General features: G+C 38.4%; 1 protein-coding gene, 1 long non-coding RNA gene and 1 pseudogene across 2 annotated transcripts in view; 1 reads left to right on the top strand and 2 right to left on the bottom strand.

Annotated features, from left to right (window-relative positions):
- Nucleotides 1–8,671, top strand: part of SLC12A2 (solute carrier family 12 member 2) — a 108,481-nt gene extending 99,810 nt beyond the window's left edge. Inside the window, exons 24-27 of the mRNA XM_019924344.3 lie at nt 1,070–1,156; nt 2,437–2,572; nt 5,421–5,488; nt 6,726–8,671. Of these exons, the coding sequence (XP_019779903.1) occupies nt 1,070–1,156; nt 2,437–2,572; nt 5,421–5,488; nt 6,726–6,861 (427 nt within the window). The 3' untranslated portion in view covers nt 6,862–8,671. The remainder of the gene's footprint in view (nt 1–1,069; nt 1,157–2,436; nt 2,573–5,420; nt 5,489–6,725) is intronic.
- LOC117311601 (uncharacterized) overlaps nt 1–18,591 on the bottom strand; it is a 43,296-nt gene extending 24,705 nt beyond the window's left edge. Inside the window, exons 1-2 of the long non-coding RNA XR_004525868.2 lie at nt 18,409–18,591; nt 17,369–17,572 (exon numbers count right to left, since the gene is read on the bottom strand). This is a non-coding gene — a long non-coding RNA (uncharacterized lncRNA). The remainder of the gene's footprint in view (nt 1–17,368; nt 17,573–18,408) is intronic.
- An 846-nt stretch (nt 18,592–19,437) lies between these two features.
- LOC117311984 (U6 spliceosomal RNA) lies at nt 19,438–19,535 on the bottom strand (annotated as a pseudogene).
- Nucleotides 19,536–26,185: the final 6,650 nt, after the last annotated feature.

The following is a 26,185-nucleotide window of genomic DNA, read 5'->3' on the forward strand; positions in this document are numbered from 1 at the left end:
TCTGTCCTCCTGTTTCCTTTCTGTCTATATCTCCTATTCCCCCAAATACGCCTTGTACTTCAGTTTACATTTCTACATCTGCTCTAAACAAACATATGATTTCAGACTTTCACTTCTTTGCCTGCTCTCATCTGTCTACTACAAATAGTTCTTCACTTGCCTCCTCCCTTCTCTGTTAAAATAACTCCATTCTTTAAAACCCCAGTACTTATTGTCACCTTCCTTATAACGCCTTCCCTGTTTCTTTGTAGTTGTTACATTCCCTTCCTGAAACACGATATACTTGATACCAATCATTACATTCTGAGGCTTGAATTATTTTCTTATCTTAGATTTGAGTTTTGTGGGTCCTATAACACATATTAGGCACTTAGTAGATTTACACTGGAGTTGAGCTAAGTGTTTATACATTTCAAATCATGAATTATGCAAGAAATACTAGTAATTTAAAAGTTAAACCTATAGCTTGTTTGTTTTCTGTTACCTTAATTTAGAAAACTCATTTTATTAAAAATAAAATCCTGTTTTGTTAATTGCTTTTCCTGTATGTGTGTTTCAACTTTTTTATTGTTACCACCAAAGTTTAATTGCCAACTCTGCCTCCAAAAAGGTATTTATTTACTGAAAAATTAGAGGCTTATTGGAGCTCCTTTTCACGTTTGTCCCAGTTTAAAAAAAAAAAAAAAAAAGCTGTGAACTTAATCTGCCATCAGTTATAGCTTCAGTTTTGCCCGAAAAGTCAGAGTTGGACTAATTTTAAAATAACTGTTTACTAGTTTTTACTGAAATACATATACTTACCAATATAATTTGACTAAAATTAACTTTAAAAAAACTAGTTGCCATTCAGATTTCATTATTAATGTCTTGCTCTGTCCATTCATTATTGGATACTAAGGAGAGATTCAGAGAAAGTAAAAGAATACAACACAAGTTTCTACTCAGAATTTAGATGTCTACTTTGTAAGTTAATTCAGATGGACTCTGTTTAGTACCTATCGATTCAGCCATAAATAGAATAAGAATACTTCTGTATACACCCTTCATGTGTCTCAATGCTTTGTTCTAGGATGGCTACTTTGCTTAGCAAGTTCCGGATAGACTTCTCTGATATCATGGTCTTAGGAGATATTAATACTAAACCAAAGAAAGAAAAGTAAGTTATTGGATTAATTACTTTGTATAAATTTCTGATTCTTTTATGGATGACCTACTCAGACATGCTAACAGATCATTTAACTTAAACTAATTACCTGGGGACTTTGCCTGCTGTTAGTTACATGTGAAGTCAACTTGTTTTTAATCTAGCAGATAGTTGGCATGCCTATTGCAGATATTGAAGTAAGTCTAAAGGGTTTTTAATATTTAGAGAAGAATTCAATTACTGATTTACCAGTAGTTTTTGAAAATCATTAGTGCCACAGAAATTCCACATGGTTCTTTAAATTTCCATTGTTCATTATGACCACTCAGTCCTTACTCCACATGTGTAACACTTTCCACTATTTTGTTTTTTTACTGAAATAGGGAAAAAAATAAATCTAAGAATTTGCCTATAGTAATTGCATTCAGAATTCTCAAGAGTCAAAGAAAAGTAGACTTGTGGACTATTCTACCTGGAAATGGTATATGGAAGTTGTTATAATTATATATATTTATATTACTGTACATAATTTTAATTACTTTCAGATATATGTTGAATATCTGATGAAGCTGGTATAAAGAATTCATTTTAAGTAGAGAACAGTAAGGTATACCTTGTAAGGTTGTAGTCAGGGAGACATTTTTTTCTCTTATAGAAGAATATATACTAGGAGATTTGTATGAGACTGGTTCTGAAAAATATGTTTTTCACATTCATTGAGGTTTAGAATGCTGTTCATGTTCTTCCACTATCTTTTTTGTCCTTTTTAGTATCTTTGGACCTACAGCTTAATTCTGGATCTTAAATGTTTAATATCTGCCCTTTCCTCCCTTCAAAATGTTCTAGTACCTCTTCTTACACTACTTCTCTTCAGTGGTACTTGAACTGGGAAAGCAATTGAGTGTTTTGAGTAAAGGAGTAACACAATTAGACTTAATGTTTAACAGGATCATTTTGGCTAATGAGATGAAATTTATTTAGGTTGGTGGGCTGGGGTATAGGAGTAGGGGCACATACAAGGAAACCTGCACTAGCAGTTAAAATTGCAGTTCTTTTATTATGAATATGATTCTAAATTTCTAACCAGTTAGAGAAACTAGTGATTGCTATTTTCAAAATAAATTGCCAGAGTGATTGTTATAGTCAGAGTATGGAAGGGAGCACGATGGTTGGAAAACACTAACTTCTATAGTTATAATTACACTAACTTTTCAAGTTATAATTTAGTGTTTAAGATCTTACTGTTAAGTAATTCAGCATAAGGTTAATTATCTGTATTCTGTTTTTCTAAGTATTGTAGCTTTTGATGAAATGATTGAGCCATACAGACTTCATGAAGATGATAAAGAACAAGATATTGCAGATAAAATGAAAGAAGATGAACCATGGCGAATAACAGATAATGAGCTTGAACTTTATAAGACCAAGGTATTCTTTCTCTCCTGCTTCCTTTTCATTAATCTTCCATGTGATTTTTTTAAAAAATAACTTAAGACATATGTATCAAGAACTGCAGTGGGACATTAAAAGGATCATACACCATAATCAAGTGGGGTTTCTCCCAGGAATGCAAGGATTCTTCAGTATTTGCAAATCAATCAGTGTGATACACCATATTAACAAATTGAAGGAGAAAAAGCATATGATCATCTCAATAGATGCAGAAAAAGTTTTCGACAAAATTCAACACCCATTTATGATAAAAACCCTCCAGAAAGTAGGCATAGAAGGAACGTTCCTCAACATAATAAAGGCCATATATGACAAACCCACAGCCAACATCGTCCTCAATGGTGAAAAACTGAAACCATTTCCTCTAAGATCACGAACAAGACAAGGTTGCCCACTCTCACCACTATTATTCAACATAGTTTTGGAAGTTTTAGCCACAGCAGTCAGAGAAGAAAAAGAAATAAAAGGAATCCAAATCGGAAAAGAAGAAGTAAAGCTGTCACTGTTTGCAGATGACATGATACTATACATAGAGAATCCTAAAGATGCTACCAGAAAACTACTAGAGCTAATCAATGAATTTGGTAAAGTAACAGGGTACAAAATTAATGCACAGAAATCTCTAGCATTCCTATACACTAATGATGAAAAATCTGAACGTGAAATTAAGGAAACACTCCCATTTACCACTGCAACAAAAAGAATAAAATACCTAGGAATAAACCTACCTAAGGAGACGAAAGACCTGTATGCAGAAAATTATGACACTGATGAAAGAAATTAAAGATGATACAAATAGATGGAGAGATATACCATGTTCTTGGATTGGAAGAATCAACATTGTGAAAATGACTCTACTACCCAAAGCAATCTACAGATTCAATGCAATCCCTATCAAACTAACAATAGCATTTTTCACAGTACTAGAACAAAAAATTTCACAATTTGTATGGAAACACAGAAGACCCAGAACAGCCAAAGCAATCTTGAGAAAGAAAAACGGAGCTGGAGGAATCAGGCTCCCTGACTTCAGACTATACTACAAAGCTACAGTAATCAAGGCAGTATGGTACTGGCACAAAAACAGAAATATAGATCAATGGAACAGGATAGAAAGCCCAGAGATAAACCCATGCACATATGGTCACCTTATCATTGATAAAGGAGGCAAGAATATACAGTGGAGAAAAGACAGCCTCTTCAATAAGTGGTGCTGGGAAAACTGGACAGGTACATGTAAAAGTATGAAATGGGAACACTCCCTAACACCATACACAAAAATAAACTCAAAATGGATTAAAGACCTAAATGTAAGGTCAGACACTATCAAACTCTTAGAGGAAAACATAGGCAGAACACTCTATGACATAAATTACAGCAAGATCCTTTTGAACCCACCTCCTAGAGAAATGGAAATAAAAACAAAAATAAACAAATGGGACCTAATGAAACTTAAAAGCTTTTGCACAGCAAAGGAAACCATAAACAAGATAAAAAGACCACCCTCAGAATGGGAGAAAATATTTGCAGATGAAGCAACTGACAAAGGATTAATCGCCAAAATTTACAAGCAGTTCATGCAGCTCAATATCAAAAAAAACAAACAACCCAATCCAAAAATGGGCAGAAGACCTAAATAGACATTTCTCCAAAGAAGATATACAGATTGCCAACAAACACATGAAAGGATGCTCAACATCATTAATCATTAGAGAAATGCAAATCAAAACTACAATGGGATATCATGTCACACCGGTCAGAATGGCCATCATCAAAAAATCTACAAACAATAAATGCTGGAGAGGGTGTGGAGAAAAGGGAACACTCTTGCACTGTTGGTGGGAATGTAAATTGATACAGCCACTATGGAGAACAGTATGGAGGTTCCTTAAAAAACTGAACATAGAACTACCATATGACCCAGCAATCCCACTACTGGGCATATACCCTGAGAAAACTGTAATTCAAAATCATGTACCAAAATGTTCATTGCAGCTCTATTTACAATAGCCAGGACATGGAAGCAACCTAAGTGTCCCATCAACAGATGAATGGATAAAGATGTGGCACATATATAAGATGGACTATTACTCAGCCCTAAAAAGAAACGAAATTGAGTTATCTGTAGTGAGGTGGATGGACCTAGAGTCTGTCATACAGAGTGAAGTAAGTCAGAAAGAGAAAAACAAATACCGTATGCTAACACATATATATGGAATCTAAGAAAAAAAAAATAGTTCATGAAGAACCTAGGGGCAAGACAGGAATAAAGACACAGACCTACTAGAGAATGGACTTGAGGATATGGGGAGGGGAAAGGGTAAGCTGTGACAAAGTGAGAGAGTGGCATGGACATATATACACTACCAAACGTAAAACAGATGGCTAGTGGGAAGCAGCCGCATAGCACAGGGAGATCAGCTCGGTGCTTTGTGACCACCTAGAGGGGTGGGATAGGGAGGGTGGGAGGGAGGGAGACGCAAGAGGGAAGAGATATGGGAACATATGTATATGTATAACTGATTCATTTTGTTATAAAGCAGATACACACCATTGTAAAGCAATTATACTCCAATAAAGATGTTAAAAAAAAACAAACTGCAGTTGGTTATGAGAGGAACCAGTGGTGTAAACTAAATCTACTTTAAGTTGTAACTATATTTGGATAGTGCAAAGCATTAATTTTTTTTAAAATTCTGGAAAGATATTTTTATTATACCAAAATTGATTTTGGTTTCTTTTTGTCTACTTAATAGCTTTATGAACCAGGGTGAATTCCAGTTTTCAAAAGGTCTAGTAATGACGTTGTTCTGTTTTATTTCAGACATACCGGCAGATCAGGTTAAATGAATTATTAAAGGAACATTCAAACACAGCTAATATCATTGTCATGTAAGTAATACCTATACAAAGATTTCCTTGGGTATTCACTTTATGATAATTCAATTAGGATTCATTTCTATTACCAAGTATATATAACATCCATAATGACTTTGTGGTTATGAGGAAAAATACTTATTAAATATACTTTGCTTTAAGCATATGAAGAAATCATTTAAGATAGGAGGAAAGAAAAACAAAAATATTAAGCTTGCATGAATCTAAGTACTTCTTTATCATAATAGTTTAATCTGCAATTTTTCCTTTATCCTTTTTCCCACTTTTAAAAAATCCTTTAGCTTTGGAAACACCACAGCATAGCCATCAACATTTGTGGGGTATGAGGGCTGCAAATTAAAACGTCGATCCCAGGCAGCTTCTTCATAGAAATAACTCCATCAAGTTACGTGGAGGATTAAATTTAAAAAGTAGTTCCTATCTCAATTCCCACCAAGTTCCCACACACAAAATTTACATCTGAACGCACTGTCTTCACATTGAATCGGTGCTTATGCTTACTCTGGCTTTTCCTCCACTAAACCAGGTTAGCTAGATCTTTCTTGAACCCAAATTTTCTCAGTCCTGGAGCCTGGGCCCTTATATAGGTGAAGAAGGCTCAGATCTCTGAAACATGCCAAATGATGAAATAAAGTAATACCAAAGGATTGTTAGTTTGATTAACAACAAATATTTAATACACCAGAAAATTTCAGATTTTGCTGATGATAATTAAGTATCTGTAATGGAAGTCACTAAAACATAGAAAGCTGGAGAGAGACACTCTGTGGAGCAACTGGACATACTATCACTATGTACAAATGGAAATGAGAGTCCAGAGAGAGATAAAGGAAATTGAACATTAATATGTAGAATTATGTTTGAATTTCATTTGTCCATGTATAGATACCACTATCGAAATTCAGATAGAAGACTTCCTATCTAAAAGAATTCTAAGGGGAAATTTGAGGTTTAATGTTAGATACCAAATGTGTTAGGGTTTATAGAAATATTTATATGCTATTCTTATTTTTGAGAAATATTTTGTTCAAACTTGAAAAAAATGGGAATAATTATATGTGAGTATAGTAGTTACTATACTATATTCAGAATTTCCCTGCACTCAAAAATATTCTGTAACTATAGTAATTTTTAGTTACTATTACTGTGACTTAATTTGTAATTCTTACTACATTTTATTCTTCTCAACGTAAATGCATTGTCTAATTTCCTTTCTTTTTTTGATAACCAGGAGTCTCCCAGTTGCACGAAAAGGTGCTGTGTCTAGTGCTCTCTACATGGCATGGTTAGAAGCTCTATCCAAGGACCTACCACCAATTCTTCTAGTCCGTGGGAATCATCAGAGTGTCCTTACCTTCTATTCTTAAATGTTCTGTCTGCACAGTGGACAGCCCTCCAGACGGTACTTCAGTGCCTAGTGAAGTAACTGCTATCACTGAAATCTTCGATGACACGTTAACATCACAATGGCAAACTGACTTATTTTCACTATTTCATTAATTTGAAAGCACACAGAGAAGTTGCTCCATTGCTATGTGTATGGAGACTTCAGTTTTAGTCAATTCCTTATCTCTATCTTAGTGAATGATGATTCCTTGTTGTTGGACTGAAGCTTGTGAGAGTAAAGTTTTCCTTTGCTACTTGAATAGCAATAAAAGTGTGTTAGTTTTTGATTGATGAAAGGAGTACAAAAAGCCTTTAGCCTTGAGGTGCCTTCTGAAATTAACCAAATTTCATCACTATATCCTCTTTTATAAATTTGTAGAATGTCAAACTTTGCCTTCAGCTATTTTTATTTCTAGTCTCTTTCACCTTAAAATAAAATGGACACTGCTTTTCTTTTTCAATTGACCAATTAGTGTTGAGTACTGTATGTTTTCTATTACTTTTGTAAAGGTGTCTGTCAGATATTAAAGGTGAGAATTAGGGCGAGTTAATGAAAATGCAAGAAAAAAAATGGGAACCAAAAAGTGACCCCAAGTTTAGGTTTTCATGAATCTGTATCAATGTAGATCTAGGGGAAAAAAGGCCAAATAGACTTCTTTTTTTTAAACCTCTAATTGGCTGTTATTTATATCTTATTTGATTACTATTTCTTGAAACCTTAGGGAAGGTTGAAGATTTATCCAGTACTTCTATATACCATGCTGAAAAATCACATATTGTCATTCTTTAGACAAAAATCTTTAAGATCGTTAGACAAAAGTCTTTAAGATCGTTTGTATTTATTAGAAGAAAGATCTGTCCTAATTTAGAGTTTTCCTCAAATCTGAGGAACTTTTACGAAATGCTAGAAGACTTTTCTGGAGGAAAATTAGACAAAGCATTGTTGTTTAATAGAATATTTCAATAAACACATGGAATATCACTATATCATCCTTTTTATAAATAATTAAAATATTTAGTGTTTCATTGAATGGTTAAATGGACCACTGGTTTCTTAGTGAAATGTTTTTAGGCTCAATTCATTCAATTGTCAAGCTCATAGTCTTAATTAATATACTCAGGTTTGAACAGATTATTCTGAACATTTAAATTTAATCCATTCTTAATACTTTAAAACTTTTGTGTTAAGAAAAACTGCCAGTTTGTGCTTTTGAAATGTCTGTTTTGACATCATAGTCTACTAGTACCGTTTTGACAGTGCATTATGTACTGTTACTAAAAGCTTTATATGCAATTATTAATGTGAAGTTTTCCATTTTTTATTCAAGGAAGGATTTCCTAGAAACATTTCAAGGGATAATATGTCTACATATCTGTATGTGTGTGTGTATATGTATATGCATACACAGATGCATATGTGTATTTATAATGACATGTTGCTGGTTTTTTGCATTTTAAAGTGATCAAGATTCATCAGATTATATTTTTTTGTTTCAGTAAACATGAGTTCACAGATTGAAAGACAGGTTTCATGGAGAAGAAAGGTGATCATTTGAAGGGCATATAACTTCACACAGTTATCATTCAGTTAGAAAATGGAGAACATTTCATCTAAAGTACTGTTCAGTGTGTTCATTGGTATAAGTTTCACTGGTGCAGAGTTTATGTAGGTTTTCATGAATCTTGATAGAAATCTATAAAATTACTACTGTTGTTCAGTAGTGCAATATTTTTGCTGCATGAGTATGAACTAAGTTAACACCATAAAAGAGATCTGATAATAATTTTAAATTCAGAATGTTAAGAGAATGAGGTAATTGTTTTTCTAACAGTTTTTTCCAATGTTATAACTCATAGCATTGTACCATTTATTGGAGGTTTTGTAGTGTTTGGAGGGAAAGACAGTAGAAATGTCATATTATTCAGTAAACAATATGTTTGAACTTTTAAAATGGTTAATAGGGCATAACTGAGTGCTGCTATCTTGAAATGTGCACAGGTACACATACTTTTTTTTTTTTTAAGTTTTTCCCATTCAGGAAAACATCATTGTGATCTATACTGCAGGAACCAAATGTCGTGCATCATACATATGTGTATAAAGTACATAAAATATATCTAAATATGCATAATGGGGGAGGGTAATATTGTCTGTGAAATAATGTTAAGAAGCTTTTCACTTTAAAAAATAATGCATTACTTTCACTTAACACTAGATACCAGGTCAAAATTTTCAAGGTTGTTGTAGTGCTCTAATAAATTTCAGCAATTAATTCTTAAAGATGCTAGCTAGTGTTGAGGCTATTCTACTCTATTTTATTTATGCTGAATTTCATTATTTTAATGCCAAAATTTTTTAAGTTCTAATCATTGGTGATAACTTGGAAATAAATAATTATGTAATGGCATATGACACGTCATTATTTCTATAGGTAAAAATTCAGTGGGTTTAGAGAATGGTGGTGTTAAGGTGATTATTAACAGTTAATTAAATCAAATATTTATTTGTTACATTATTTCATTTGTATTTTAGGTTTCCTTTTACATTCTTTTTTTATGCTTTCTGACATTACATATTTTTAAAGACTATGGAAAAATAATTTAAAGATTTGAGCTCTGGTGGATGTTTATCTATTAAGTTTGAAAATGTAATATTTTGATAATACTGTACTATAACTGTCACAGAAATGCTTTTCTAATGTTTTACTGTTGAGTATTGCAGTTGCTGCTTTGTACAGAGGTTACTGCAATAAAGGAAGTGGATTCATTAAAACAATTTAATGTCTACTCTTATATTTTATAAATCTATGTCAACTTTGTGATTTAACCACATTTATACAATTTACTTCATGGATGTCTGAGTTTTTAAAATGGCTTTAATACTTTAAAGTATTAAAATACTTTACTTTAATATTCACGCCTTGGAAAAGTTGTTTGAAATTTTTCACTATCCTTAAGCCTTTGGAATAATCACTAGTTATATTGACAGTGAGACTGAGCCATATCAGATGCAGCTCATTTTGATATTTTGTAAATGATTTAACTTTTCTAATTCTGCTTTGTCTTTTGGTTAAATCACATGGTTATGAATGAGGAAACTAGAAGATTAAAATGGATTCATAGCCCCTGAGTATAATCTGATTCTTTTCTAAGATTTTTGGCAAAGCTAATTTACAGTTTTACAACGCATTTTCACTTTATCATTTGAACATTACAGTAGGTGTGTTATACATTCAGGATAGCTATTTCTCTCTCTTCTACTATTTAGCTTGGAGCATTGTAGCAAATTCCCAAGGTCATGTCAACAAAGGATGTTGGCCTAGAGCACAGATCTTTCATCTTCAGGGATGTCGCCATTATACATTCACTGCTGCCTGATCCATAACTTAATGGCTGGAATAGATTGGTCATCTCCAAACTACTCATATTTATCTGCCCAGCAAGTGTGTGCTCAGGTAATGCAAATTACAGTTACAAGTATAGATTGGCCACAGGCTACCTAATAGATCTGAAACAAATGTAAGTGTCCATTGTATGATCTTTGCTTTTTGCTTATTCTCCAATAAGCTGCTGTTCGGGCCAGTTTGCTCACTTCTTTGTTTATGTGTATGGGGTGTTTATGAGAATTCAAAGGCAGCTATGAATGTGGCATTTACCATCAGAGCATCCAGTGGTTTTCAAAACAGGAATGTAATTACATATTTGAGCCAGCAGGGTTTTTTTGTTCTTTCACTGGGAATAAAAGATAAATGCTTTGATACACTTCTGTCTTTGTTTATGTATCAACAGGATGGCTGTAGGATCAGAGGAAATAGATGGTAGTTTAACTATCTGAGTAAAGACAGCAGAAGTCCTAGGATGCACTCATCAGAAAGTACTTTTTAGCTAGTTCAGATAGTAGATACATAAAAGGTATTGGTGGGTTAATCAGTTAGAAATACATTTTTTTGTAGACTACTAAAATACCTGAAGAACTCAGTCTTCTTATAGAGTCTGGAGACAATGGTTATAGACCTGTTTTACGTGTGGCACAGGAGTTTCAGGTAGGCTATTAAATGGTAGCATTAAGAACTTCAGCCCATTTTTTCCCCTTGAAGCTACAACTGAATTTTGTGTTACACAACGTTAAGAGTTTGAAACTACTGTTTTAGAGGAAAATGTGAAGACTTCTGAATATGTCTCCTCCTGCAGCCTTACTTGTGGCTGCTGTCCTCACAGATCAGGAACTCATTCGCAAAAATGATGGTGTCTTGTTAACACATATCCTTTGTTCCACTTTTCTGGGATATGAATGCCAATTAGCAAGATACTCTGCCCACAGCTACAAATGAAATTTACTTGTTTAATCCACAGAATAGAATCAGTGATCCATGGATACTGAATGCAAAAACAGACCTCCCAGACTCGGTACTTGTCAAAATTTCATTAGAATACTGCTAATTAAGCTTTGGGGGGTAGAGAATTGTGGAGATTTTATTCTGGAAGTGTTAACTTAGTCTGAAAAAGGGAAGTAGTTTACAGGATGATTTCATATCCAGCTCATATCTCTAATAACAGAGCAAAAACTTTTAAAAGTAAGGAGGCAGTGTGTTTTTGATTTACATATAGTACACAGAAGACATATAACAACTACTGCTGTAAGATATGATTGCATATGCTCTTTTAAAATTAAGTCCCAAGTAACCCATTTTTAAAAGGAGGTCATCACAGTTTGAAAAGGAGTGAGCTTTAAGAGTTTATCTGTATGAACAATATAACACAGGTTATTTTTATTTCAAGCACACAACATTTTTGCTTAAGCCATGAAAACTCCTTTGAGGTTCCTAGAAGTGTTAACTAGCCAAGACATTTAAAAGATGACACGAACTATTTGGGAATTGAGGTGGGGGTAGTAGGATGGAAAGTTATACTCCAAGAAAGGTTCATGGATTGTGAAAGACTGCTTTTATGGCTAAAAGTCTTGCATTCATTCTTCCTTCTGGGAAACAGTGAATTGTGAAGAATGGAAGTTAGTTTTTTTGTTGTTTCTTTTTTTTTGTTCTTTTTCCTGAATTTTAAAATCTGTTGATTTTAATCAGCATCTCCTCTTAGCTACGTGGTACTAATCTCAGAGGTATGACCTAACTCTTTCAGGTAGTCTTTCTCTATGGCTGTTCCATCAGTAAAGATAATCCTTTGTTTACTATCCATGCACCTGTGAGTTTAGCATTCTTGACCATAAATTTCACAGTTGGTGTTTTTCAGAAAATTGAAGATAGGGAAGCACAGATGTATTATGTATTGAAACACTCACTAGAAGAGTGGTTCTCAAACTTTAGTGCATCAGAATCACCTGGAGAGTTTGTTAAAATCTAATTGCTCCTGCCAAACAATCTCTGTTTTGAGTGAAAGTCCTCCCCTTCACAAATGCAGCTTCCCAGTATAACCCTCTCTTTACGGTGGCCTTTGTCCTTTACTCATGCCTTATCTATTGAGTTTCTTCCACAGGGTACACTTATTTCCATGTCCTCAGCTGTGAATTCAGATAATGACCTCCCTTCCACATTCCTCAGTGTTTTCCTTTTATGTTAGATCTTCTTCAGTGGTAGGAATAGAACCTAAAGCACACTAACAGAAAAAGAAGTCCAGGAAGACAGCTCAGTTCAGGGACTCAAGTTTGTGTAAAAGCAGAGACTCTAAGGTTCTGTCTCTACCTTTCCTTCTCTCTCCTTTGCCTCTCTTGGCTTGACTTGATTCTTCAGGTAAGACTGTCACTGCATAATGTGCTCTATGGCTTCTGAAAAATACAACTCAATCCCAGTAGTTCAACAACAACTGTAGTAAAAAGGTGGTATGTTGATGGCTACAATAACCTCATTAGTTTTCAGAAGCCATGCCCTCTTCTTTGGGTTTGCCCTGGAGTCTGGGGTTTATGTAGCCCAGGAAATTAGGGAAGGGCCTCAGCTCTTTGGTCTACACCAGTGGCTGGTTCCTTCTCCAAGTGCTGGCTTGCCCAGGTTCCAGAGGTTGATTCAAAGGTGAACAGCTCGCAGGCCAAACCCAAGCCACTGACAGCTTTACTAGGTTTCCAAGCTCTGCAGCCAAATGCTTCAAATCCACTCCCCTCCCTGTCTTCCAACCCAGCCATCCCTGACTCAAAGTTTCTGTTCACAGGGTTATTTGGCAGTGGATTCCTGATTCCCTAGTCTGCAGCAACTCCATTTGCACACCCATCTTGTCCTTTCTCCTTAGGGAAGTATCTCTCCAGAACTCCCTCCCACCCCAGTCCCTGCCCACACTGGGGGGGTCAGCCTCCCCCAACCCCAGAACAAGAACCAGCCTTTCCCTTCCCCTTTCCCTGACAATGGTCCTCATGAGAAAATTCAGAAAAGCTCAGTTAGTAGGCTCCAGATCACAGAAGATTCTGCTTTTCCTACAGTATCTAGAAATGCAATAGCCATTTAGAAATGCATTTAGAATGGTAATAGCAGAGTCTTCCCTCACCAAAATAGGCAGAGTACTGTACTTTTTCTAAAGAAATTGAAAGCAGTTTGGTTGATTTTTCCTACTATGTTGCACTAAATTCTCAGCAGCTCACCCTGTTACCCTTGAACCATGCCCATGCAATGGTAAGCCCCAAAAAGATTTTAAAAGTGTAGTGCAGGATTAACTTCTCTGGAGAAGACATACATTACCCACAGCTTACAGTAGAGGGAGCCAGTGGCACTGGTGGCATGGGTATCAGATGGAAGGTCATTACAATAGTTCTAGAGAGAGATGTCAGGGGAGTGGATGGTATTGAACCAAGTGAGTAGCAGGAAGAATTGAAAGAGTTTAGATTCAGAAAACATACTGGGAAAGAGTTTTTAAAGGCAATAGAATGTAGTGTGGTTAGGAGGAGAGACTAGGGGATGAGGTGAGGATGACATCGAGGTTTCTGGCTTGGGCCACAGGTGGATGGTGAAATTGAAACAGGAAGCTGAGCAAGTCCGGGGAAAGGTGTGCATGTGGGAGGAAGATAAAGGAGCTGTTTAGAACATGAGTTAAAGATAAGTTTCAGGGTCTGGAACCCAACACGACAATTAGCTATTGAACACCGAAATAATTTACCAACACAATTGGGACTAGAGCCTTCTTTAGAAGCAATACTTAAATTATGCTGATTTTGTTCCACAGTTACTGTTTACTTAGGTTTTCTATTTCTTGCTGTGTCAGTTTTAATAATCCTTCATTAAATGTTTATTCCTATGTATTGAAATTTCTAGCAATTCGAGCATGATTTGATAATCTCAAACTTTATACACTTGATATATTCATTTTCTTTTTTACATTTTTTTTCTCCTTTCTCAATTGGATTTGTTTCTGATCCTTAGAAGAGACACTTTTGGATTTATCACTTCCATTAATTTTCTCAGGTGTCACGGCTAAAGAAACAAAAATAGGGAAGCAATGCTCTACATTTAATTCTCCCCTTCCTAAATCACATGGAATATGAGTTTTTTTCCTCTTAATCCCAGAAAAGTACACTCTAAGATACAAATCTATGGAAATAATCGTCAGTTTCCAAAAGGTATCACTATCTTGCAAATAGCAGGATGTAGATAAAGGAAAAGTCATGCTCCTATCTCCAACAGGCTTAAGTATTCCAAAATATCAAAGATACTCTTCTATTTCACGGCACAACATTAGCTCCTTGGCAGAAAGCTGCACATGAGCTCAGGTTGCACAGAGAGCTGACATGTTCTGTTGGATGAACTTGTTGTACTGGAATAGCTGATAAACAAGAGCTATCTCTTGAACTTAAAAAAATGATGAAGAAGAAAGTCACCAGTATAGTACAGTGAAAGGAATATTATTTTCTGCTCACTGCAGGAGACCATATTTTTTCAGGGAAGTTGAGTATAAATATACTGGAAGGTCCTCTTGTGAGAGGAAATAGAAGTGTAGACGTGGCTTTCCAGAGAGACTGACCCAGGTTCCTGTCCTGACTCTGCTATTTACTGTGATCACAGCCCCTCTAAGCCTTGCTCCTCAACTCTACTATGAGGATAATACTATTCACTTCAGAGAGGGGTTGTGAAATTTAAATAAGTTAAAATATGTAAACAGGTGACATATGGACAGTGTTCAGTTGATGTGAGCTCTTTCTCCCCCATCTCTTCTGAATTAGAAATAAGAAAATACTCAACCACTCAGGGCACCGTGAGTGACGCCATCTTCTTGCTCACCCCTCAGGATAATCCATCACCCAATCTTATTGATGTCTTCCTCCTAAGCAACTCAAATTTCTACCTCTCTCCAACCAATAGATTAGCTATGCCATCAGTTCCGATTTCCAACACTGTGAGACTGACCACGTCAGGCCTGCTCTAATCCTAACGTGATGGTAAGAAAGAGTTCGGGATTATAAAGTCAGGGCAGAGGAATGATTCCCGCACCTGGAAGAGGTGGACCCTTCCTTGGGTACTGATGTGGGCCACGCTTTTGGGCTCCTCTCTCCCGAAGGCTCTCTCCCTCCATATCCCCTGAACGTGGTGGGTGCATTCCTGAGGAACTAGAGGGCCACCTCAGAGCTACATCCACTGACTTGTATCCTTTGCACTGTTTCTTTGCTAAATTCTTCAGCACACCCAAGCGAAGGCCACTTAAAACTAAGTCCAAATCTTTATTCTCTTCTAGTCCTCTAACTCAGACCCGGACTTTGTGGATTAGCCAAAATGATCATATAGTTCACATTATTACAACAGGTTTCTCATTTGTCTCTTTGCCTCTCATATTAATTATGTCATTCTGAAAATGAACTTCTTTAGGTTCATTTTCAGCTCTCACTGTCCTGTGTCTTTAACTCTCTACTCCAGCCAGATTAACCATCTGCACAGAGCTTTTGCTTCCAAGCAGTTGAACATCTCAGTTTCACAGGCTGGTCTGTCCTTGACCTTGCTCTTCAAGAGGAAGCTCAGAATCAACTGCTCTGGGAAGTTTTCTCTGGTGCCACCAGGCTGCATTAGGGGTCCCTCCTCTCTGCTGTGCCCCTCTGTGCTCACCCACTTGCCCCTGCCATAGCCTCACCACCGACACTGGAGTTACTTGCTTTGTTCTGTGTTTTCCACCATTCTGGGAGCACCCTAGGAGCAGTGACTTTAAGCAGGGCTTACAACATAGTGGGCACTTAATGTTGCTGAATGTCTGAATAAGTGAAATGAATGATGAACAAAAGAACTGGTTTTTTTATCGTATGCACCCTACAGACCATGTAGTTTATTTTGTTTTCCATTTAACCTTGACTGATAGGTGAAGTATTAATACTATTAGGAGTATATGGCACATATTCAAATTATTAGGGCTACCCCTGGATTTTCACATCCTTTCTCTTTTCCACTCCACTCCAGCTTCTTCACCGATACTGTAGTATCAGTACATTTTTGGAACTAAGTGGGAGTGGTGAAATATTTAAAAACTGAACGAATTTGTTTTATCATTGTGAAAAAGCATCTGCCATCAATGCCTTGTCTTGCCAAGTATCTGAGGACCAACTGCCTCCCAAACCCATGCTCTTATACATACTTTATGAATGAGAAAATGTTACGTAAATATTACTCATGACTTTTCCCAACTGGCAAAATCCTGCTCTTTCTTTATGACACATCTCAAAAGTCAACTTCTCTGACACCCGTTGCCAAACTCCTTCTGCAGCCCTCTCATCTTTTTTCTTGGGCCACTGGCATTGTTATATATTTGATTTCCCTATTAATTTAACTGACATACTCATTTTCGTATCTCCAGTGGCTTATCTCAGTTGTGAACAGCTAGGAGTTTTCAATATAGGATTTTGGAATTAATTAATTAGTGAAAAAATTAATTATATAGAGAGGAAGGCTGATGATAACAGGAGAATGGATGAATGAAATTACAGGAACAGGAGCCTTATTAGGACTGGAGCTTTCTGAAATGGGTGATTTGATTTAGTGCTCTAGTGGTAACAACTACACAGTAATGATATGCATAAGATGTATGCTTGAATTCTTGAGACCTAACCTGCCACAACTACTATTTCAATTCAAGAATCTATTTTGTTTCCTTCATGCTAATCACTAGGCTATCATTATTTGCAGAAGGGGTCATTTAATAAGTGGTTATTGGTGGCTGTATCCCTAATACTTAGCACAGTGGCTGGGACATAATAGGTCCTCAGTAAATATAAAGGAGTAGAATCGTGTTGAGGGGAGGGAGTGGAGGAGAAGAACGCGAGATGACACCCAAGGACACCGGGGGCTGAGCAGCTGGGCGAGGGCGCCCTCCTTTAAGGCATTTTTAAAAGGTCGATTCCAGGCGATCTGACCCCCAAACTCGGCGCGAGAAGCAAGTTGGGGGAAGGCGTGTCAGGAGCAGCCCTGGGGCTCCAGCCCACCCTTGACAGAGGGCGATAGGGCTGGGGGTGAAATGCTCAAGTCGAAGAGGAAAAGGAGCCAGTGTTTAGTTAGGTGTCAAAGTACTTAAGAAATTACTCACCCGCGTGGCCAAGTCCAGGCACCGGCTGTTATCTCAACTGCCCTTTAAACGCTTTTCTCGGTGGCTTTCGTTCTTTGAGGATTATTGAACAATTCGGACCCACAGGTGCCCGCTGTTCTGAGAAAACTTTGTGTCAAAAAATACACAAAGTGAAGCAAATCCTCATTTGTTGTTAAACCTCCAGTCTTTTGAGAGGTCCTTTTCCTGAAACAGAAGACTGAAGGTTGACATACGCCTCCATTTAGAGGTCCTAAATGGAGCGGGGGATTCTCCTGCTTAACCCGGGTCACGCCCAACTCTGGTGCAGACCAACTGAAGAAACCTTGATAGTTCCGCCCGCCCGCCCTCCTCTCCTCGTTCCCTTCTCTCTCCTTGTCTGCGCCCTCTTCTTACAGTTAGTACAAGTGTAATTATGACTTAGATCGTACCCTTCGGTCTTCTTTTTGGCAGTTCTCAAGTTTCACCATTTATTTAATTGGAGGGGGAGGGTCTTGAAAATAACGCAACTTTAACACCTTTTATAGTTTTAAAAACATCTTTCTTCCATATTTTGACTTCAGTTTTATCAAATGCCAGTCAGAGCGGAGTGAAGACTGGCTAGGGGGAACCTCGTCAGCTCTTTGCGGTTTAGAGGAGAGGCAAGACAGATCTCGCCCGCACGTGGAGACCCGGCCCCACGAGGCAGCGTGGGCCTCGCCCTCACGTGGAAACCCCGCCCCCACAAGGCAGCGCTCGCCTCGCCCTCACGTGGAGTCCCCACCTCACTGAGCAGCGCGCGCCTCGCCCTCACGTGGACACCGCACCTCGCTGAGCAGCGCGCGCCTCGCCCTCACGTGGAGACCCCGCCCCACGAGACAGCGTGGGCCTCACCCTCATGTGGAAACCCCGCCCCACAAGGCAGCGCTCGCCTCGCCCTCACGTGGAGCCCCCCTCACTGAGCAGCGCGCGCCTCGCCCTCACGTGGAGACCCCACCTCACTGAGCAGCGCGCGCCAAGCACTCCCGGGGAGACCCCGCCCCACAGGGCAGCGTGCGCCTTACCCTGACATGGAGGCCCCGCCCCACAAGGCAGCGTTCGCCTCGCCCTCACGTGGAGACCGCACCTCACTGAGCAGCGCGCGCCTCGCCCTCACGTGGAGACCCCGCCCCACGGGGCAGCGTGCGCCTTACCCCCACGTGGAGGCCCCGCCCCACAAGGCAGCGCTCGCCTCGCCCTTACGTGAAGACCCCACCTCACTGAGCAGCGCGCGCCTCGCCCTCACGTGGAGACCCCGCCCCACGGGGCAGCGTGCGCCTTACCCTCACGTGGAGGCCCCGCCCCATAAGGCGGTGCGCGCCTTACCCTCACCTGGAGACTCCACCTCACTGAGCAGCGCGCGTCTCGCGCTCACGGGGAGACCCCGCCCCACGGGGCAGCCTCACGTGGAGACTGCGCCTCACTGAGCAGCGCGCGCCTAGCCCGCAGAGGAGCGCTTGGGGCCGCGGAATCTGTGTTTATCCTGACAGGGGCTCCCCCGTGTGGCTGCTGTGGACTGTGAAGTCTGTGACTTGAATGTTTATACTTCAATTCTCTTTTGAGGATGGAAGAAGTTCAGGGTCTTGCCCTCCGGAGCAGAGGAGATACTCTTGTTTTCTTTTTAGCACATTTTTGTCTCTCTCAGAGTAGAAAAAGTTTCCAGGTTTTCTCAGACTAACATGGACTCTGGCAGAGGAATTCAGTAACATCCAGTTTCGAGTAACTGAACTGCCTGGGAAAGCATTTGGGGTAGAATTACCGCAGGAAACCCCAAGGCTGCTGTCACGCGGATGAGGGAAAGGGGAGGTTAAGACCTCGATTAACTGAATACCCACTAGGTGCCAGGCATTTTACGTCATTATTTAATCTTAGCATATCTTAAGTAGGAATTATCCCCATTTTTTAAATTGAAGTATAGTTGATTTACAATTTTAGTTTCAGGTGTACAGCATTGTGATTTGGTATTTTTACAGATTATACACCATTAAAAGTTATTACAAGATAATGGCTATAATTCCCTGTGCTGTACAATATATCCTTGTTGTTTATACATTAAAAAAATACGGCGTTTTCCTGACATCCTTGCACAGGGGCCATGCTAATCTTCTCTGTATCCGTCCAATCTCAGTATATGTGCTGCCAAAGTGAACACTGCCATCCCCATTTTATAGACAAGGAAGAAGATCCTCAGAGGCACAAGGTCTCAAAATGATGTAGCGAGGCTCCAAACTGTGACCTAAGTCCAGAGCTTTGCACTAATCAGACCACTTACAAGAAGGCAGCATTTCCTGCTCAACAACTTCTCCTTAGAGATGTCACATTCCAGAGAAATTTCCTTATGTTGCAACTCCAATATCCTTATATCTGTATGGCTCATCTGAGTTATATGTGAGTGTGTCACTTCTGCCTCTGCATTTGTAAAGTGTGTTGCGTTTGCAGATTTCATCTCAAGAATAGTTTTTATGAGTTTTTTTATTTCAGTTTTACTGATGTATAATTGACAACTAAAATTGCAAGATATCTCAAACGTACACAGTGATGATAAACATTGTGAAGGGATTCTCCCCAACTAGTTAATACATCCATTATTATTATTATTATTATGAGTTAATTCATAAAATAAAGTGAGGCCAAGGGAGATGAAGTGACATGCTTAAAATTATTACAACTAGCAAATGGATTTCGTTAAGTCTAGTGATGTGAAAGCCATTTTGATTCTCATATCAGGCTGTCTTACATCTGATTTATAGAGTAGATTTTTAAACATTTGTCAAGTGAGAGCATCACTAAGTTTCCTCCTAACCCTCCAGTTCTGGGAGTTCTGATTTTCTGATTCTTAAGGACTTTCACGTCTTGTCTTCCCTTATCTTCAATGCTCTCGTCAGGGGATGCTAAGGCCATAGAGAGGTTTAAGACTTGCCCTTGGTCACACAGACGGCCTCTGCCCCACCCAAGCCTGGCATACAGACTCTCTGACTTGTAGCCTTGCGCTGTGGGGTAGGCATTAGGATTTATTTGGCCTCAGTTTGCCTCTTTTCTTTGATGAGTGCTTATAATTTCCTTCTTTTCTTGTCTTGTTTTAGAGGGGCTAACCCCATCCTGGCTTTTGGGGTAGACACCTGACTCTGGCCTGGCTACTCAAAGTGATTGTTACAAAAACAAGCTTATGATCCAAACTGAGCCAATAGCAGGCAGCTGTAGGTTTCACTAGCACCTTTGGGTGAAAAGTGTGTCTTTCACCTGGGCTTGCAAAAGGGGTTTTTATGGACTGAATGCCTGTGCCTCCCCCAAAATTCATATGATGGAGCCCTAACTTCCAGTGTATTTGGAGATTGGGCCTTTAGGGAAGTAACTAAGTTTAAAAACGAGGTCATAAAGGTGGACATCAAATCCTATAGGATTAGGGTCCTTGTGAGAAGAAGAGACACCAAAATGTGTTATTCCCCCCAGCCCCCAACACATGCACATACTGAGGAAAGGCCATGGGAGGACACAGAGAGGAAGTGACCATCTGTAAGCCAGGGAGAGAGTCCTTACCTGAACTGAATCCTGCTGAAGCGTTTCTCTGTGACTTCCCAACCTCCAGAACCATGAGAAATAAATCTCTGTTGTTTAAGCCACTCAGCCTATGGTGTTTTGTTATGGCAGCCTGAACTGGGTAACATAGTGGTAAAAGACCATCGGGGAGCCACTGGTCATCATCTCTGCCGCCAAGTGAGAAGGCCAACAGAGGGAGGAAGAGCTGTGAACGGGAGAGAGACTGGGTCTGGACCCTAGACTGTTCAGTATGTGAGCCACTATCTTTGTTTAAACAGCTGTATTGAGGCATAATTCAGATACCATACAATTCACCCATTTAGAGCATGTAATTCAGTGGATTTTTGTACACTGAGAGATATGTGCAACCATCACCAGAGTCAATTTTAGAATATTTTCATCACTTCAAAAAGAAACCCCATCCCCTTTAGTTATCACACCCCTTCTCCCCAGTCCTAAGAAACCATGAATCCTTTCTGTCTCTGTAGAATTGCCCATTATGATCATTTCATATAAATGGAATCATACAATATATGGTATTTTGTGTCTTCTCACTTAGCATAATGTTTCCAAGGTTAATTCATGTTATGGCATGTATAATTTCTTTCCATGGTGAAATAATATTCTGTTGTACACATATACCACATTTTGTTAACCCACTCATCAGTTGATGGATATTTGCGTTATCAGCTTTTGCTTATTATAAATTATGTTTCTATAAACATTCATGTGCAAGTTTTGGGGTAGACTTATGTTTTCATTTATTTTGAGTATATATACCTAGGAGTGGAACAGCTGGGTTATATGATAACACTGTTTAATTGTTTGAGGAACTGCCAAACTGTTTTCCAAAGTGGCCACACTGTTTTACATTCTATCAGCAGTGAGTGTTCTCATTTCTTTGCCAACACTTATTATCATCTGACTTTTAAATTCTAGCCATACGAGTGGGTGTGTGAAGTAATATCTCATTGTGGTTTTGATTTGCATTTCTCTGGTGAATAATGATTTGCATTTCTCTGGTGAATAATGATGTCAAGCATCTTTCCTTGTGTTTATTGGCCACTATATATCTTTCTAGGAGAAATATCTACTTGGATCCTTTGCCCATTTTTAAATTGAAGTATTTGCCTTTTTATGTTTGAGTTGTAAGAGTGTTTATATATCTTAGATACAAGTCCCTTATCAGATATAATAATACTGAAAAAGTTTGAAATATTGCAAGTTACTGAAATATGACACAGAGACACAAAGTGAGCAAATGCTGTTGGAAAAATAGCACCAATAGACTTGTTTAACTCAGTGTTGCCACAAACCTTCAATTTGTAAAAAGTGCAGTACGTGCAAAGTGCAATAAGGTGAAGCATGATAAGACAAGGTATGCCAGTATTTGAAATTCAGTTCATTTTTGCATATTGAACCAATATATTTTTGTTAACCTTAATCCTGCTTAAATTGTACTTTTAGTACTTGGAACTGGAAGAACGCTAACCAGTATTTTTCTCTAGACTTCACCATAACTGGCTTCCCCAAAGGTTGGGATTTAGAAATATATTTAAGCTTTTACATGACCTTATTTGATCCCTGCTCACCTTGGGAGGTGTGCATAGTGGATACTTTCATCTGCATTTCAGAGGTAAGGAAACTGAGGCTTGAAAGGCTAAATGACTAATCCAGACTTCAGCTTAGTAAAGGGGCATATCTGGAACCAGGAGATGATTAAATTCTAGTGCCCACCCTAAGGAAAAGTGATTACTTGTCAACCACAGAAACTTTTTTTTAAAGTCATAATTCTAAAAAGTATGGAAAATAAAATCTCAGCCCCCCCCCAAATGGTTTGGAACATTTGTGGTAGATAATTTACTATCTTAGGAACTATACAAACTCTTTAAACTGCAAGGCCAACATCTAAGGAGGCCAATTTGGCATTCCATTTGTAAAAGAAACATAATTATAATGGAAGTTGAAGCAAAGGAAATTAAGTAGAGTGTGTGCTGTACTTGGCATGTATCTAAACACCAAGTTAGGGCCAGTGAGGAAGGTCCATTACTTGGCTTGAGTGTTGAAAAATTTCTTTGTAATTGCTCTCCACTGTAGGTCATTATTTTTTTACTTAAAAACTGTTTCAACCACGTTTTCACACGTCAGTAGGGTGCCGACAAACATATACATTAATAATGTCAACTTAAAAGGAAGAATTATTTCAAAATTCTCCATCTTACTCTAAACTGAGTCAAAATCAAATAGCTCCACTTAAAAGACAAATGCATTTTCTTTTCATCTTTATTCGTCTGTGCATTCATCTGTGCATGTTGGATAGTGATGGAAAGTGAGTAGGCAGTGCCAACAGTACTGTTTTGGTCGTCAAATCTCCTGTTAAGGGCATGGTTCACAACTGGCATGCAGTCCACTTGTGGCTCACCCAAAGGAGTGGTAGTGATGGAGGTGGAGAGCTGTAATCTGTTTTATAATAATTTGTAGTAGGAAGGGGTTAGGAAATTCCTCATTCATTAGAGTCCTCCCCTATTACAACTAAAAGTATTTTCTAATGACTCCATCTCTATTTGAGAACTAAAAATCCTGTTTATGAGTACGGATTATTGCATATGAAGATTACAAAGAAGAAAGTTTTTTGTATTATTTAGAAATATGTGTAGATACATGTTCATCTATGAACCATTTAGGATGATGGCAGAGAAGGCAGAGATAAAAATGTTAAACCCAAGTTGAAGGCCAAGCTGGCATTCAGAGGGACGATCTACTAAGTGAAGAGGTCCAGCATTCAAAGCAGAAAGGGGAAGTAGGAAAAATAGCCCATGCTCAGTCCACAGGATGGCAAATACAATATATACTCCTTACCGTCACTATCCCATGTCACAGTGACACTCAACGAAATGGGTAAAAAGCTTCCAGGAAGGCCCCCAAACTGGAGTGCTTTCCCAGCTTGCTGTCATCTGAGAGTTCTGTGGAGGACAGAGCTACTGCTGGGTGTGGGTCAGAACAGCTCAGACACCAGTTACCACCACTGGGGAACTCCCTTCTTCACTGGTGCTAGGGGAGGTAGCCAGCCCCTAGTTGGTCTCCTCCTTTTCCCTTTCTATCACGCTTCTATCTTATGGGGCTGGGAAAGGAACCAGAAAAAAATATTTGTCTCTATTTTCCTTAGGTCATCCTCCTCTTTCTCCTGCCATACACCAAAGAGTGTAAGCTCCTACTTCCCCCTTGCCTTAGGACAGACAGTTCCTGCCCAAAATGGATTCTCAATGGATTTTGTTAAAATGAATTGAATCTGCAATCCATTTTACTGAAATTGTGGCTCTGTTTACCTCAACGGTAGTGACAATGCAGGGTGGTTTTGTGGTCGTTTTTTCTACTGGAGTGTCCACCTCTCTGTTTCTGCTTTTGAAGATCCAGAAGAGATTTTTTTTGCCTGCTCTAGCTGAGGCCTTGAGTGTGGATTAAGTGTCTATTTGGCCATTGAAATATGTTCAGTTCAAGTAGCAGTGGCCATTTTCTTGAAAGATCACAAAAGTCTAAGCCAATATAAAGATCTCTCAAAAATTTTTAAATGCCCGTTTATAACAAGAAAGGAAATGCAAATATTTATCCAGGAAAAATGGTCTCTCCAGTGCAAATTCAAAGAAATACAAATTAAAGCAAATTTGAGGTGCCATTTACAACTACTAAATAGGAAATATCTGAACATGATAATCAAATAAGCTAATGTGAATCAGATTTATTTTTACAGCTACCCTGGGAAGCAATATGACAATATTAATCAATGTCTACCAATAGGATTTTAGTGAGCACAACTCTACAATGGAAATGGTGGCCCTGAACATAAAAATGTTTATCTTGTAGTCTTTGCTCCTGGGTTTTTTTTTTCCTGAAAGCATAATGGGAAAGAAATTAAAAACTGTATTTGAAGATGTTGAGAACTTCTAGTGCTGGAAGTGTTACAGACTTGGTTACCTGAAAATCTTCCCATTATAAACATCTTGAAATGATAGGTAAAATATAATAAATATAAGTTAAAATACATGGATTAGAGTTACATGTGTCAACATTAAATTTCAAAAATGTGATATTAACAAAAAAAGTTTTACATACAATAGGATGAATTTATGAAAATTTTTAAATGCTAACTAATATTGCATATTATTTTTTGACACACACATCTTTTTTTTTTTTTTTTTTTTTGCGGTACACGGGCCTTTCACTGCCGTGGCCTCTCCCGTTGCGGAGCACAGGCTCCGGACGCGCAGGCTCAGCGGCCATGGCTCACGGGCCCAGCCGCTCCGCGGCATGTGGGATCCTCCCGGAACGGGACACGAAGCCGTGTCCCCTGCATCGGCAGGCGGACTCTCAACCACTGCTCCACCAGGGAAGCCCACACACATCTATTTTTAAAAGTATAAATTCAACCCAGGAATAATACCAAATTCACATTACTGATTACCTCTTGGAAGGAACTGGGAGTATTTTGTCAGGAATGGGCCTTCTACCATATAATTAAATTTTCTTTTTCTTAAAAACAAAAGATCTAAAACAATATGTCAAAAAAATGTTAAGATTTGACAAAAGAACATTCATGCTAGAAGTATTTTTTAATAAAAAAGATATTCATTCCAATATTTTAACAACAATTAGTCCCTGGTGGCGCAGCGGTTGAGAGTCCGCCTGCTGATGCAGGGGACACGGTCCGGGAAAATCCCACATGCCGCGGAGCAGCTGGGCCCGTGAGCCACGGCCGCTGAGCCTGCGCGTCCGGAGCCTGTGCTCCGCAAAGGGAGTGGCCATAACAGTGAGAGGCCCGCGTACCGCAAAAAAAAAAAAGGAAACATTCTAAATGTTCAATAAATTTTGGAATTATTAGATAAGTCATGCCATTTAAATTTTATACCACATTATTTGGTTGTTAAAAATAAACATTTGTAAGGCACATGATGTAATCAGAATAAAGCTAGGCAGTTCTGTAAACATAAATGCCATGGAGAGAGTCATTCAAAGAAATATCACTCTGAAATCTAACAAATTATTAGAGAATCAATCTAATTCTCTTCTGAGAGCTCTCAAAACGTTATTAAGAGCTCCTTCATTCTTTTTTTTTTTAAACAGTTTTCTAATATCTTTATTTACATTTGGCTACATCGGGTCTTAGTTGCGGCATGCAGGCTTCTCTCTAGTTGTGGCATGAGGGCTCCATAGTTGTGGTGCACAGGCTACAGAACATGTGGGCTCTGTAGTTGCGGCACGTGGGCTTAG

This window comes from Tursiops truncatus, chromosome 3 (genome assembly GCF_011762595.2).
Source record: "Tursiops truncatus isolate mTurTru1 chromosome 3, mTurTru1.mat.Y, whole genome shotgun sequence".
NCBI classification, from domain to species: Eukaryota; Metazoa; Chordata; class Mammalia; order Artiodactyla; family Delphinidae; genus Tursiops; species Tursiops truncatus.